General features: G+C 54.7%; 1 protein-coding gene across 2 annotated transcripts; it reads left to right on the top strand.

Moving 5' to 3' along the window:
- The first annotated feature begins 1,834 nt into the window (after window positions 1–1,834).
- On the top strand, window positions 1,835–14,532 carry CNPY3 (canopy FGF signaling regulator 3). 2 transcript variants are annotated; one of them, XM_048842318.2, is made up of 6 exons: window positions 1,835–2,046; window positions 4,969–5,092; window positions 7,901–7,997; window positions 9,761–9,883; window positions 10,162–10,279; window positions 10,478–14,532. In XM_048842318.2, exons 1-6 carry the CDS (start codon window positions 1,926–1,928, stop codon window positions 10,711–10,713), a joined length of 819 nt encoding a protein of 272 aa, XP_048698275.2. In that variant the 5' UTR covers window positions 1,835–1,925; the 3' UTR covers window positions 10,714–14,532. The 2 variants fall into 2 exon arrangements, with proteins under 2 accessions (XP_048698275.2, XP_048698277.2); XM_048842320.2 differs by having other exon boundaries at window positions 1,958–2,046; window positions 7,885–7,997.
- The last annotated feature ends 1,227 nt before the right edge of the window (window positions 14,533–15,759 follow it).

Raw genomic sequence — 15,759 nt, 5'->3', positions numbered from 1 at the left:
TCCTCTGAAACCTATCATTGTGCATTAGTAGCGGCAAATGGTCATTTCCCGTTTTCATTACAGGGTAGCAAAAATTCTTGAATTTAGACACTGACCCTTAATGAAGTTAACCATTTTGACAGCATCAGACAACACTGACATTAAGTTTTCAGGCATTTTTTGGGAAGCTAGGGCCTCTCTATGGATGCTGCAGTGCACCCATGTGGCTTCTGTTGCTACAGCCTCGATGTGAACCACGACTCCACTGTGCTTTCCTATCATTGATTTTGTCCCATCAGTAGAAATCCCTACACAGTGGGACCAGTCAATTCTATTCTCACTCATGAAGTTATCAAGCAGTAGAAAAAATCTCTTCTCCTGTTGTTTGGATAGGCAGGGAATGACAAAAGAGAAAGTCTTCATGTATGGTACTTTCATACATATAAGGAACATAAAGCAAAAGATTAGCTAGGCTGTCTAAATCCGTGGACTTGTCTAATTGCAAAGAATAATAGTCACTGTTCCTAACCCAATTCACAAGCTGAGAAAGAACATTTTCAGCCATATCGGCAATGCAGTGTGACAGTGTCATTGGAGAGGGGTATGGAATCAAGCTTTTTTTTTCTGCTTTTTCACTGAGCATGCACTTCCCCAGGGCCTTCACAGCCGGTATAAGGAAATCTTCTGTAATAGCGTGTGGTTCTCCAGTTTTAGCCACTCTGTAACTCATGAAGTGTGAAGCTCGAAGTGCATTCACACTTTCCACGCAAGAATTTGATGGCAGGATTTTATTGCTTTTTAGCGCTTCCAGTTTGCGATTGAAAAACTGAGCTGGTTTGTCTTTAAATTGATTGTGTTTAGTCTCTAGATGCTGGCGAAGAAGGGACGGGGGCTGAGGATATCCAGCGGCCCCAGTCCACGTAAATCCAAGGTCAATGTAGCTTTCATCAAACTTGCATTTTTTGACGCCCTTTCTGTGCCCTGCTCTTGCTTCCCAGGCTGCACTTGTAACTCATGCCCGGCCTGCGTGGGCACAGCCAACAGCAGTCGGGGAATCAGCTGAAACTGCGGTGGCGCGGGGCTGCCGCTGGTGCCAGTGTGTTGCCCGTTTTGCTGGGCCAGCGAGCCACGTTTTCTCTCGGAACCGGGAGCCTCACACCCCTCGCCTCGGCCCCCCGAGGGCGGCCCCAGCGGGTGAGGAGGCGGCCAAGGCGGCGTGCCTGGCGCTACCCAGGCAGGAAGGACCTGCGTGCCAGGGCGGCTGCCGGTTCAGCGGGCAGGAGAGTAAAGAAAACAGAACAGGAGGCCTCGCGGCACCTCGGAGACGAACGCTTTTATTTGAGCATCAGCTTTCGTGGGCTACAGCTCGCTTCGTGGGCGGCTACAGCCTCCCACGCGGGCTCAGTGAAACGCGTTGCCCGCCATTACAGGGGTTTCCTCCTCCACCCCCTGACTGGAGCTGGGGGTACACAGCCCGAGACGCCATTTCGGGAGAGCGGGGGAGGGGCACCCTGGAGCCCCCCCCTCACCGCCCCCGCCCCGGCGCGGACCCGGACCCCGCCCCCGCCCCGGCGCGGACCCCGCCCCCGCCCCGGCGCGGACCCCGGTCCGCAGCTCTGAGGAGACCGCGACGCTCTGACTCCCGCCGCTCTTGGAGACAGAGACGCCGAAGCAGTTAGAAGCCTCCTCATTGGTTGAGCTGGCGGCGGAGCTTCCTGCCTCCCCCATTGGCTGGCCGAACCCGGGCTGGTCGCTCCTCGCCTGGCCATTGGCCGGACTTTGACACGCTCGGCGCTGTGATTGGGCGCGCTGCTGTCGTTATAGTGACGCTGTGGGGGGGGGGGAGAAAGGAACGTTCGCGGAAGTGAGTGTGGCGGGGCCGCCTGTCCAAAGCGCGCGCGCGTCCCTCGTGGGGCTCCCCCAGCGCGGCTGCCCCCCCCCCCGCCATGGCCGAGCCGGGCCCCGCCGCCTGCCTGCTGCTGCTGCTGCTCCCGCCGCTGCTGCTGAGCCCGGCCGGGGCCGCCGCCGACGACACCGAGTGGGTCCGGCTGCCCAGCAAGTGCGAGGGTGAGAGACTGGCGGGGGGTGGGTGGAAGGAGGTCGGGGGCGCTGACGGCGGAGGTGCGGGAAGTCGGGGGGTCTGGGGGAGGTCAGGGGGCTGAGGGTGCGGGAAGTCGAGGGCACTGAGGGGTCTGGGAGGGGGTTGAGGGGGAGGAGGAGAGTGAGGTACTGAGGGGTCTGGGGGAGGTCAGGGGGCTGAGGGTGGGGTAAGTCGGGGGCACTGAGGGGTCTGGGGAAGGTCAGGGGGCTGAGGGTGGGGGAAGTTGGGGGGGGTCTGGGGGAGGTCGGGGGCACTGAGGGGTCTGGGAGGGGGTTGAGGGGGAGGAGGAGAGTGGGGCACTGAGGGCTCTGGGGGAGGTCAGGGGGCTGAGGGTGGGGGAAGTCGGGGGGGTCTGGGGGAGGTCAGGGGGCTGAGGGTGGGGGAAGTCGGGGGGTCTGGGGGAGGTCAGGGGGCTGAGGGGGAGGAAGAGAGTGGTGCACTGAGGGATCTGGGGGAGGTCAGGGGGCTCAGGGTGGGGGAAGTTGGGGGGGTCTGGGGGAGGTCGGGGGCACTGAGGGGTCTGGGAGGGGGTTGAGGGGGAGGAGGAGAGTGGGGCACTGAGGGCTCTGGGGGAGGTCAGGGGGCTGAGGGTGGGGGAAGTCGGGGGGGTCTGGGGGAGGTCAGGGGGCTGAGGGTGGGGGAAGTCGGGGGGTCTGGGGGAGGTCAGGGGGCTGAGGGGGAGGAGGAGAGTGGTGCACTGAGGGATCTGGGGGAGGTCAGGGGGCTCAGGGTGGGGGAAGTTGGGGGGGTCTGGGGGAGGTCGGGGGCACTGAGGGGTCTGGGAGGGGGTTGAGGGGGAGGAGGAGAGTGGGGCACTGAGGGCTCTGGGGGAGGTCAGGGGGCTGAGGGTGGGGGAAGTTGCGGGCACTGAGGGGTCTGGGAGGGGGTTGAGGGGGAGGAGGAGAGTGAGGTACTGAGGGCTCTGGGGGAGGTCAGGGGGCTGAGGGTGGGGGAAGTCGGGGGGTCTGGGGGAGGTCAGAGGGCTGAGGGGGAGGAGGAGAGTGGTGCACTGAGGGATCTGGGGGAGGTCAGGGGGCTCAGGGTGGGGGAAGTTGGGGGGTCTGGGGGAGGTCGGGGGCACTGAGGGTGGGGGAAGTTGCGGGCACTGAGGGGTCTGGGAGGGTGTTGAGGGGGAGGAGGAGAGTGAGGTACTGAGGGCTCTGGGGGAGGTCAGGGGGCTGAGGGTGGGGGAAGTCGGGGGGTCTGGGGGAGGTCAGGGGGCTGTGGATGGGGAAAGTCACGGGCACTGAGGGGTCTGGGAGGGGGTTGAGGGGGAGGAGGAGAGTGGTGCACTGAGGGATCTGGGGGAGGTCAGGGGGCTCAGGGTGGGGGAAGTTGGGGGGTCTGGGGGAGGTCGGGGGCACTGAGGGTGGGGGAAGTTGCGGGCACTGAGGGGTCTGGGAGGGTGTTGAGGGGGAGGAGGAGAGTGAGGTACTGAGGGCTCTGGGGGAGGTCAGGGGGCTGAGGGTGGGGGAAGTCGGGGGGTCTGGGGGAGGTCAGGGGGCTGTGGATGGGGAAAGTCACGGGCACTGAGGGGTCTGGGAGGGGGCTGAGGGGGAGGAGGAGAGTGGTGCACTGAGGGATCTGGGGGAGGTCAGGGGGCTCAGGGTGGGGGAAGTTGGGGGGTCTGGGGGAGGTCAGGGGGCTGTGGATGGGGAAAGTCACGGGCACTGAGGGGTCTGGGAGGGGGTTGAGGGGGAGGAGGAGAGTGGGGTACTGAAGGGTCTGAGGGAAGTCGGGGGCACGGAGGGATGGGGTGTTGAGTGGGATCGAAGGGTCTGGGGGAGGTCGGGGTGCTGACGGTGGGGATGGGGAAGTCTGGGCATCTGGGGGGTGGAGGAGGTTGAGGGATCTGGGGAAGGTCAGGGAAGGAGGGTGGGAGAAGTTGGGGACACTGAGGGATCTGGGAGGGGGTGCTGAGGGGCACTGAGGGATCTGGGGGAGGTCAGGGGGCTGAGGGGTGGGGTGCTCAGGAGGAGGCTAAGGGTGGGGCTGGGGGAGGCAGGGCGAGTGATAGGAGGTAGCAGAGCATGGATAATGGACCCATGTAGATGCTGTAGAGGCAGGACAAGCAATCTGATAGGGTGAAGGGGTCCATGGTATCCCAGGCAGCCCTGGAGGAAAGGAGGACAGCAGTTTCCATGCTGACAGTTGTGGCTTCTGGTGCTTTCTCCAAGTTTCTCTCACTGTGGTTCATAGAGGCACGTTTCCTGTGGTGGGTGGGGAGAAGGCCCAGTGAGAAAAGGGAACTGCTACTTCTTGTTCCAGTGGTCATGGCTCACATTGTCAGATGTTTGGGGGGGGAGGTGTTCTACCATGCAAGGCATTTAAGCAAGAAAGTAAAGGAGAGACCTAACTAATGAAAAAATCCCATGCCTCTGCTGGTGATTGAGGAGAGGGACAAATAGGAATAATAGATTCTGGGGGGTAAGTGTGCGGGGGAGAAGCAGGCCAAAGTATGTATGGTGATGGGGAGGGGGGAAGCAGTGGAGGATGTGGTGTGAAATATCTAGAGATGGGTGAACTGCTTGCTCTGGGTGATGCAGCAGTTCTGGTGCCCCCACTGACTTGAGTGTCTCTTGGTTAGTAGTTGCACAATAGTTCACTAATTTCTCAACCAAACAACTCTGGAATATAAACTCCTTCTCGCAAATACAGTAGCTGGGGTGTCTGGTTTTGTGTGTTGTCTTGTCTATTAAATAATTATAGCGTGTGTTCCCTGAAAACAAGCTCCACGAGGACCCTTTAGTTAGTCATACTTAACTCCAAGCATCTGCTTTTAAAATAGCCCTGCTTGCTGGAAATGGCCTATTCATACCTAAAGCAGGCAAGACCCTTAGGAGGGCAGTACAGTTCAGTGCACCCACTAACCTGCTTCTCTTCTCCAGTGTGCAAGTATGTGGCAGTAGAACTGAAATCTGCCTTTGAGGAAACCGGGAAGACAAAGGAGGTGATTGACACACAGTATGGCTTTTTGGGCGGAAAGGGGTCTGGAATCAAGTACACGCAATCGTAAGTGAATCAATCAGTGACATCCGCTCAGTGGCCCTCTTTGCTGCTCCTCTGGATTAATAAATATCTCCACAAAGAGCACTCACAAGCAGGGGATGACCTGGCCACCTACCATACTTGGGGGCAAAGGTTGCTTATCCCTTCTCCAGAGTTATTCGTGTTGGCAAGATATGATGGATGTTGAGTCCCTAGCAGGGTTTGATGCAGTGGTACTGCTCCACTAGTTACCAAGAATTGCAGATCCAAAGCGAAGTCACGGGGGGTGGTTTGAGCGTAGCCGTGCTGCCCAGTCCTAACTCGGGACCTCTGTCACCTGCAGCAAGCTGTATGGAGATTCTGCTTCTAGCTTTCTGCAGCACTCTGACAATTCTGTGGCAGCTTCATTTACATTTTGAAAGTAGGTTTTTAATTAATTTTAATACCTGTATCAGTCCAATGAGCTTGGGTCACTGCTGCTAAATTCCATTTATCTTGTGCTCTCCCAACACACTCAGTTGTCAGTGTGCCTCAGATATCTGCATTGTAGAAATTGTCATACAAAAGTGGGGTTTCTGTAAGCTGAGGAGGGGACAATTGTGGCTTTGGGCACCTGGGATTGTAGGATAACCATATTAGCTGGATTTTTTTGCTATAGTGGTCAAGGATGAAGTAGTAGCCTAAGTTGGAATTTAAATAATTGTCATTCAACTCCAGAGTTAACATGTCACCGTGAGATCAGTGGTGTGCTCCCTTAGACTTACTTCAGACTCTGCCCGCTTGGGCAAACCTCACTGCACCAGTTACATTCAGTTCACGTTTTCAAGTTTTTCTAGCCCTCACAGTTGAGAAAGAAAGAGAGCCTTTCATGGACCCTCTTCTGTCAGAGGTAGGGCGGTGCCAGTCATCATTGCTGTTAATCTCAATTTTTGTCAAGGCAGTTAGCTCCTCTTGGGGCTGTGCACAGAGACAGTTTGAGTTGAGGCTTAAACAAGATATCCGCCTGCTTCTTAGGTGTTGTGCACAGGGAACCCACTACGCTGCTGCTCAGGGATCTGTACTGGCTGGCAGTATGTTTCTGGGTGTGGTTCAAAGTAGTGACTAACCTACAGAGCCCTGAATGACGTGGGCCACCTGTCTCACCCTCTGTGACCTTGTTGTGCCACAATCAGCAGACATGGAGCCCCTGAAGTGTAAATGGGGAAGAGGCTCTTCAAAGGATGCTCTCTGAGGGCCTGTTGACTTTGGAAATAGCTTCCCCACAGCCTGGCTTTGTGAACTTCCCGTCATGCTGCAAAACCCACCTGTCTCGGAGGGGGTGGGGATGCTGATAAATGGACCGGGTTTGTCCAATGTGGGCAGTCATTGCTTCAGGATCACTTGGCAGCTTGTATTCCTGTTGGAGGAGGCAGTTTAATTAGTGTGGGAAGGTATTCATTTTTTAATTGAATGTAATTGTTTTTCAAGACACAGTTAGCTCGAAATCTAGTCACTTTAAGAACTCCAGGGACATTACCTGCCCCTGAAGTATGTCTGCATTGGAGCTAACTCTGATCAAGCTAGCGTGCTAAAAACAGCTGCCCCAAAGATGATCCTGTCCGAGACCCTAGGTGTGTACTCAGGGCAGCTAGCCTGCCGCTGCCATCATGGCTACACTTCTATTTTTACTGTGCTAGCTCAATCAGAGCTATCGAGCTTGACATTACATTTCCAGCTGCAGTACAGACAGACCCTGAATCCCCCTTACCTACTTCTGATGGTTTTACAACTGCACTCTTCTCTTTAAATGTTTTTCTCCCTGGCCATTATGAGGAAATACAGACACAAAGAGAAGAAACTGGCTATGGTGAAACAGTAAGGCTGCTGTGTACACATGGTGTGTGCTGCACACAAAGGAAACCGTTTTCATTTGCCCTGGTTACAGGTTTTACAAATAACAATAGTGGGTAAACAACTTCAGGCACCAGTGAGATATTGTAAGTTGATGGGGCCCTTTAATTTGTGTCTGGTACCTAGAGTATAAGATTAGGGATGTACGTTAAGTTTGAGCCCTCAAGATTGCAAAGATGATCTGCCAAACATGAATTGCTTGAGTCTACAGCAGGCAGCTCCAGCCTGTTGCTCAGAGCTTTCCCGTGCACTGGATGAGACACTGGTGGTTTCACAGCTACTATTCAGACCTTTGACGGCAAAAATGCCCCTTCTAATGTTAGTTCCGTTCTGCTGCTGCTTGGCAAAGCTCTGGGCAGGAGTAGAGGCTGGCGCTAGCAACATGGGATACGGACCAGAAAGTGAAGGCTGTGATGGGGGTTATGCAGCAGACACACCTTCTCCCCGCACCTCCCTTGCAGTAGCCAGGAGTCTCGGGGAGAGGAGTGAAGTAGGGTAGACCCCTTGCAGTTGCCAGGAAGCCGTGATGGAGGAGCCCATCCCTCTTTCAATAGCCAGGTGGAGGTAGGGGGAGCTCAGGGGTGGAGCCCCCACCCCTTTACAGTAGCCAGGGGCTGTGGAAGTAAGAGGCGGCATCTTTTCCCTTCTGGCACTTGGAGGGAGGCAGGCAGTGGAGTTCCAGTTGATTAGACACCTATCCTCAAGAGGCTGATACCTTCTGAAAGGTGGGGCCTCTAAGCTGGCCCAGGGTCAGCAAGCTGGTGGAAATCCCAGCAGCTGCAGAGACTAGCCATTGCCCCAGCCCCTTCATCTTGTTCCCATCTCTAGCCAGTGGGCTTAGTCCTCGAACTAGAATTTTTCTAGCCCTGTTAATGGACTGTAGCCTTTCTCAGGGAGCGGTACTAAATCCTTCCCCGTTTCACCAGCTTCTCCTCTGGGCAGGGATATCCGATTGATCGAGGTGACAGAGACCATCTGCAAGAGGCTGTTGGACTATAACCTGCACAAAGAGAGAACTGGCAGTAACAGGTTTGCAAAGGTTTGTACTGTTGCTTGTTCCCTTTCACTGGAGCTTTAGTCAGATGCCCCTAGGCCTTGCCTTGCCAAGAGCATCCATGTTTGCGTCCTTGGTCTGCATCTGCAAAACAGACTTCCCAGGTATAGATGTAGCCTCTCTCCCTCCCTCAACTTGTTAGTGTAACCTTCTCTCCATGGCCTTGCTGGTGGGTTGCATGCAACCCAGAATCCTGGTGGGGAGGTGTAGCAGACCTGTTCTCATGGGTGGAGTGGGGAGGTGCTCAGGAAGCCTCCTAGTGTAATGGGTATGTACTGAGTGGCTTCTTCCGCCTCTGGTTTGGGATCAGGTACGGATTAACAATTCCATTTTAAAAGTGTAGGTTGAGATCACTAACTGCCCAGGTAAACATGCTGCTCCAGTAATGTTAAAGCTAAGGATAGTCCCATCCTCTTGACTGCCCCTTGTGTGTTTGCGTTGTGGCTTTGCACCTGCCACGGTTTCAAGGGAAACAGTGTGATCTGCTATCAGTGTGGCAGGGAAAGCTGTGAAACCATGACTCTTGGAAGGTCTGTGCACAAGGGGGCAGAGCGTCCCAGAGAACCCTTTGGGTTTGGTTGAGTTTGCCTTTCACAAAGACACTTTGTGCAGTCTCAGGGCTGGGCCCAGGGATCATGCCTGTGATGGAAGAGGCAGGGTTCTGTAGAGACTATATCAGTCCAGAGAATGAGCTGGGGCTTTAGCAATGGGAAAGCAAGGCTTCCCTTTCCAAAGGACTGTGGTACTGCTATGCCCTAGAGTCAATCCCCACTGTGACTTTAGGCGTTTACAGTCAGGCCTGTCCCTTTAGCGTTCCCCTCTCCCTCTCCGCTCACATCCAGGCCACATCTGAGTCCTGCCACTGCTTCCTCTGGAACGCTGCTGGAATCCAGCCTTTTCTGCCTATTCGGACAGCCAAGCCTCATCATGGGCTGCCATGGACTGCATCCTCCTTGCTACCCACATTGCACCAGCCATTTGAAACAGGGCTGCTAGGACCATCTTCCCTGGCCATCACTCACACTGTCACCCTTCTATGAGTCCCTCCCCTGACTCCACATCAAGAGCAAGCTGCTTGACCCTTTAGGCCCTCCCACCTCCACTTCACCAGGGATGCAGCCTCTTCCTCTGGCTTGTCTGCTCCTCATGCATAGAATGCCCTCCCCAAACTGAACCAGACAGCCACTGTCCTCTCCTCCTTCAAGTCCTGCATCTAGAACCACTCGCACCAGGACGCTGACAAGGAATCCGCCACCGTGTTCGGCGCCTCGGGGGCAGATGAGGAAAGTCCATGTTCATTCAGTCATGGAAGCACAAACTTTGAACAAGTATCATAGCCTTCCCCCTGCCCACCTCCTCCTCAGGCTGGTCATCTTTGGTGGCATGTTCTTCATGGCCGGGACTGTCTGTCAAGCAACAAGCGTGTTGGGGTCCCAGTCCAGCTGGAGCTGCTGGATGCCATAGAGAGGGATGTGCGGGGGGCAGCAGATAAGGCCAGGCTTTCGCACCCTCCTGAGAAGTGAGCAGGCTGCTCAGCCACTTGCCCCTGAGGCTTCTCCCTTCATGCTGCCCTGGTGCCATGACTCCTGGTGCTGCACCCCCTCTTCTGCAGGGCTCTGAGCTGGCTCCCATGTAGGGGAGCTGTATGAGAGTTCCCCTCTCTCCCTGAGTACAAGCGTTGTGCGTGTGGAACTGGGATTCTGCCTCTTCCCGAAGGTGGGGTCACTCACATTACTGTGTCTCCTTAGGGAATGTCGGAGACGTTTGAAACCCTGCACAACCTGGTGCACAAGGGGGTGAAAGTGGTGATGGACATCCCCTATGAGCTGTGGAACGAGACCTCTGCTGAAGTGGCTGACCTCAAGAAGCAGGTACTGCCCGTGCGGTAGCACAATGTCACTGGGGGCACTAGCGCGGAGGGCAGTTATGGCTGGGAGGCCTGGGATGCAGAGTGGGGGAGATCTGGGAAGACTGGCTCAGGCTGGGTGTGGGTATCGTACTCCAAGAGTTCACTCCAAGAGTATGAGCTGCCCCTCTTTGGCAAGCTTGTCCTGGAGCTGCGCTTGCTCCTCATGTTGGAAGGGGCCCTGGGAGTGGGGTTAGTAGGGAAGGTCTCCTGGTGCTGGACTGTGCTTTCTCTCTGCACTAGTGTGATGTGCTGGTGGAGGAATTCGAAGACGTGATCGAGGACTGGTACAGGCATCACCAGAAGGAGGACCTGGCTCAGTTTCTCTGTGCGAACCATGTGCTGAAAGGGAAAGACACAAGTGAGTTTGACCTCTGCTTGGAGGCCAATGCCCCCTTGTATTTGCTGAGGCAGCACACGTGCTCCAGTGCCAGAGTGATGGGTGCAGCAGAGGAGCATTGAAATGCCGTCTCTGTGTGAGCAGGAAGGGGGCGTGGGGTGGGGAGAGGAAACCTGACCGCCTCACTGCTCCCTTTTCTCCATGATGTCATCCCTGCAGGCTGCCTGGCAGAGCAGTGGGCCAGCAAGAAGGGAGATGTAGCAACCACAGGGGAGAATAAAACAAAGAAAAAGGGTGGCAAGAACAAGAAGGCAGCAGAGAAGAAAAAGAAAAACAAGGAGAAGGTCGAGGAAGCAAAAAGCCACCTGGCCCCAAGTGCTGAAAGGAGCTCTGAGGAGGAGGGGGATATCCAGCCAAAGGCTCCCCTTGCGCACAGCCCAGCTGACGAGCTATAGTCTCTCGGACTCTGCATGCCAATTTGCAGCCCATGGTAGGGACAGCGGACGCTCTGGACAGGTGGGATATTGGATGCGCTCTGGGCATTGCAACAGCCAGTTGCCTCACAAGATGGTGACCCCTTATTTACTGAAGGGAAATAAATGAGAACTCTTCCAACTTATTGCTCCAAGGGCAGCAGCCTGTTCCTGCTGGGTGGAGATCTCGGCCAGTCACGCCGTAGCTAGTCAGCATGACCATGAGCAGTGGTACCACGTGGATCACAGCAGCTGGCAGAGACCCCTGCACACGCAGGGCAGCTGGGCCGGACAGGAGATGCCTCCTGAGTACATGGAGCTTGTTAAACTCCCCTTAGTGCTCCCTAGACAATACAGATCCTGCCTTCAGCGGGAGAGACCTGCTGCCTCTTGCCCAGCGTGGTATGGAAGTGGGAGAAAGGAGGCTGGTTTGCTCACAGAGGAGCCTCTGGCTTTTGCCTACAGCTGCCCTTGGGGCAGGGAACTTGGCAGTGGCTTGGAAGGAGAGTGGCTTCTGCGTGGCCAGCCTGGTGGGTTTCCCACTGAGCGTGCTGGGGTCCCACAATGAGTTATCCTCCTGCTCTGCAAGCGTGCTGTCCACCCCTCTCCCGTAATACCATTCCACTCAGGAGCAGCCACTCCAGCTTCCTGGAAGCCTGTGGCTCGTGCTGTTGCTGCAGAGAGGACCCTTCCACCCTCTGCTAATGTCCTGTTTCATTTGGTCTAGCGTGTGCTCTCTGTACTAGCTTTCACTCTCCCTGCTGCACTGTGGACAGCAGCTCCTTGCTTTGCAAGGAGAGGATCACTTGTATTTTATGCAGTTCTTTGCTACCTGTTGGTGGTTTCTCTTAAAGTGCCAGTAGATATTAACACTCTCCCTGTGGGGTGCGGGAGCAAGACCCACTACGGCCTGCAGTGACACCCGGATAACTCTGAATGCAGTCTTTGTTCCTCTTGCACGTGCCCAAGAGCCTCCCATCAGCTCTAACACTCATCAAAGCATGTGGGGACCCCAGCCTGGGAGTGGGGTTAGGTCTGGTCCAGTCCAGCCGGGCTGACCTGTGATCTCGGCACTGCAGCTCAGTGAGTCAGATGTCAGTGCACTGAGGTGGCTGCTCTGCTAGAATTAGGTATGTTCCTGAGTGCTCTTTCGTCTCACCAGCTCTGTCATGTGTCATGGAATATTCCTAGGTAGTGAGAGACTCATCGGTCTTACGTTGCTTTTCAGGCTAGTGAGCAACTGTTGGTTCCCCAGGCAGGTCACCATACTCCAGGCACCAGCAATTCCAACTCCTGCCACTTTATCACAGGTCTCCTGGTATTTGTGTGTGTGTGTGTTTTGTGTTGTGTTTTGTTTTTTGTTTTTTTACAACCTCCGCTCGTGGCGTCATGGGATTATGTGAGAATCTCAGCTTTAGAATGAAGCTGTTTCTAGCCCTCTTGGCTACAGGGGACAGCTTGAAAGTGTCACCAGAGTGTTACCTAAAAGGCTCAGAAGTCAGAGAAAACCCCAAATGTGTGGTTTAAAAAAAAATAAATTCTTGTGGGGCTGTTGGGGGCTAGACCCTGGGTTCTGAATGTAGGGGGTTGGCCCTGCCATTTAGATGCAGCACAAGAGGCACAATTGGAAGGAAGCTTAGAATTATTTTTAAGCAAGGCAGTTTTACACCACTTCCTGCTGTGGAGTAATGCAATAGAGTGACTTCAGTGGGAGTGGGGGTGGGTCGGTACGACTGGGCATGGGTGACGGAGAGGAATGAATGAGACTATCTGGCGTGACAAGTTTTTGTCCTTTCAGTTTTGTTCTATTGTAACTGCTGGAGTTGCCGCAACTATACATTTGGAATCTATATGTTGGAATCTTTGTTACCGCAAGCAAGGGACTTGGCATTTTTGGCATTCCAGTTAGCGAAACTGGCCTGAAGCAGCTAAGAGCCTCATGGCCTCCAGCCCTTGCTCTTCTGGAAGGTTATCCTCTGATCACCTTTGTCCTTCTCTCTTCCCCATACAGTCCTCCTTTACAGGTAGTAATGAGCTCTGCAATGGCAGAACCTCTGCCTTTCACCTACTGGGACAGCTGCTACGCCTGTTAATGCTGCCCCTACCAGGCCTACACTAGACGCTTCCAGCACCGACTTCAGCTCTGGGAGTGCTAGCAGAGGCTAGAGCCCTCCTGGAGATGGGCCCAAGGCGGCCAGTGGCCTTGATTAGACTTTCTGAGCAGGCTTAGACAGGGCATTATGTGACAGTGTTAAAAACACCAGCAGGCTGTCAACATGAGGGCTCCTAACCCCTGTGGAATCTGTCCTGAGTGTAAACAGCTCCTTGGAGACAGGAGCACCTCCCAGATCACCAGCACCATTCCTCCAGCACAGCGAGAGGGGCTGGGTATGCCATACAGACCCCGGCATGTACACAGCAGTGAGATGCTGCAAAGCAACCCTTGCCTCTACATTTCCCAGCTCTTCTCCCACTCCGTGGCAATGTAAGACAGTGAAGTGCAGCACCCACGCAGTGAGAAGCAGAGAGATCAGAAGAAAATGCTCTGTGGGCCTTCAGTAGATACAACCCTCCAGTAAAGCTGCTGCTGGAACATCCTAACAAGAGACTCCAGCTCTTCCACAGATACTGGCTTATTGCTTTGTTTCTGACCCAAGCCTTTCACCCCTGTGTTCTAGGTACTTGTCTGGCCTTGAGCCCAGTTCCAGGTGAGGTTGCTGAGCCCAAGGTGAGGCTCCTGGTGTTTGTTTGCACACTGTGTTTGATTCCCCTAGTGCTTTGCACTGGGAGGAGTGTTTGCTGCTTTGGCCAAGATACAGCAGAAGTCTAGTGTTCTTCCCTGACTGCTGCTTAGCAGGGGTGATCGACCAGTTCTGCTCTGCTGCTGTTGTTCCTGAGTCCACATAGTTGTTTACGTAATTGCAGCTCAAGCCTTTCTGTATGGGTTTGTGCCAATGAGTGTGGCGCAATAGGGCAGGCCCTTGCCAGGTGCAGCTCAATGACCCAATGACTGAGGGGGAGACAAAGCCCGAAAGGCCCAAAGGTCCAAGCCAGAGTGACTGCAGCCATTGAGATGTCCAGAGATTGAATGCAGAGGTCTGGAATAGGAGCATGGGAGAGTTTCTCAAATGAACAGGAATCTTAAGACTCCTTATCAAGAGCACTGCAGCAAACTGGGTCTGCCCCAGGAACGATGCAGAGATAGCATCCAGCTGACTTCAGAGCAAACCCCAAGGAATACAAACCCCTGTGCTGAACAGAGGGAACCTGCCTTTGACAGAGACCCAAATCCGTCTGTTACACGGTGGCAGCATTGAGATAGCTCAGAGAGGCTGCAGGGTTTCCATATGTGGGCATGGCAGTGAGCTGGTGCATGCACAGGGCAGGGAAGGCGCAGAAGCTTTATGTCCTACCCGACACAGGACAGTCAGGCCCTGTTTGCAGTTGAGAACAGTGAGGTGCTGAGCCAAAGAGGGTGATGGTACCATCCTAGTCCTCTCCGGGCTGGGCTGGATTACAGAACCCAGCCAGTGGGGACAGAGCAGTAGCTGATAGCCCTTCCCTATGGTGCTCTTATTAACCTCTCATTTTTCTTCCCCTGCCTCCCCAGAGGGCTAGGTTTTTAGATGAGCAGTTGTATCTTAAATGTCTAGGGCCCTGTTGGCTCAATAACCAATGGTCTTGTGTAGACAGTGGCCTGTGATCCTATGTGAATCTGGTTAATGGTCACATAGTTTCACCCTGAATTCACTCTTGTGTGCTATTTGCAGTTATTTTTTAAATAAACTCCAAGTCTGTTAATGGTTTGTTTGTCCTGTTTCCTAAGTATATTAACCCATCCCACCTTCTCTTTCTCTCTCTCTTCCCAGCTGGAATTTAACCTTAATCCATGTTTATCTCAAACATTAGGCAGCTGCAGTTGTGATGCCAAGAGAACAAAGGTCTGAACTTCAGGTCAGAAAGGGGCACCTACTCTGAATTATGGGGATGAAGAGGTGCAGTGGTCAGATGCCAGAATCCTCTGTGTTTCTGGAGTCAAACCCCTTCTTTCTAGATCTGTGGACAGTAGCATTGTGTATAGGAATCTGACTCATAGTTTCCTGTGGGGTGTACGAATTGACACTGATCTAGCGAATTGATTGTAGGGTCAGTGTGAGATACTTGCTAGATCTTCCCTTCATGCAACATAATGAAGAACGCTAATGTGAATTGGACAACTGGGAGATAATGTGCAACCAGAAGTTTCCAGAAGTCCCAGAATGGGACTCTCTGAAGTGTGAGTCTGAGTTGGCTGAAAGCTGTAAACACAAAGAATGGCAAATTTAAAAGGGAAAAGCAAAATTGACCAGCCCTCCTCCTGATGATCTATATCTCAGGGGCGTAACCCCTGTGTACTTCACACCTTGCTACAGTGGGCCAAGAAATGGAAATCTCTTCCCAGGGGAAATGGTATTTTGGGAGAAAAGTCCCAAATAGGGACACAAAGTTCCTCCCCCCACCCCGTGTGTGTGTGTGTGACACCCTGTATAGCGCCCCCCCCCCCCCCCCGTGTGTATTCCCCTCCACTTGTTCCCAGTCCCTTGGCTGTTGTCAGGTCTAAATCTTGCCCCTGCGTTCCCTAGCAGAGTGTTAATTAACTTGTCTTCACTCCCGCCCTGGCCCTGGCAGCGAGTGCCTGGACTGAGCTGGTAAACACTGCTGGAGGAACTGGGCAGCGAGGGGCCCGGGGGCTCACGCTTGCCCGTGCAGCGTCGGGTAGCTGCCACCAGTCCCAGCTTGGCTCAGCTGCATGTGACAACCCAGGCCCGGGAAATTTCCAGCCCGCGTCCTGGGAGTGAGAACTTTCCCTTTTCTGGGTCCTTCATGGCTCATTCGCTACGGAGACGAGCCCAGCCAGCCCAGGAGGGAATCCCGGTGCTCGGAGAGCCCTGAGCAGGCTGCTGGTTTATACCCCCCCGCGCCCTGCCAGGGGTCTCCACAGCGGGCGGGGGCGGGGCCCGGGGGCGGGAGGCGGGGCGGGGCGGCCGC

This window comes from Caretta caretta, chromosome 3 (genome assembly GCF_965140235.1).
Source record: "Caretta caretta isolate rCarCar2 chromosome 3, rCarCar1.hap1, whole genome shotgun sequence".
In the NCBI taxonomy this organism is placed as follows: domain Eukaryota; kingdom Metazoa; phylum Chordata; order Testudines; family Cheloniidae; genus Caretta; species Caretta caretta.
This window is presented reverse-complemented; position numbering and strand designations above follow the sequence as displayed.

What these genes read in the sequence shown, in the direction of transcription:
- CNPY3 (XM_048842318.2), top strand. Translation starts at nt 1,926, where the DNA reads ATGGCCGAGCCGGGCCCCGCCGCCTGCCTGCTGCTGCTGCTGCTCCCG. An exon ending in GGAATCAAGTACACGCAATC is followed by an intron (nt 5,093 to 7,900) that starts GTAAGTGAATCA and finishes TCCTCTGGGCAG; the next exon opens with GGATATCCGATTGATCGAGG. An exon ending in GCTGAAAGGGAAAGACACAA is followed by an intron (nt 10,280 to 10,477) that starts GTGAGTTTGACC and finishes TCATCCCTGCAG; the next exon opens with GCTGCCTGGCAGAGCAGTGG.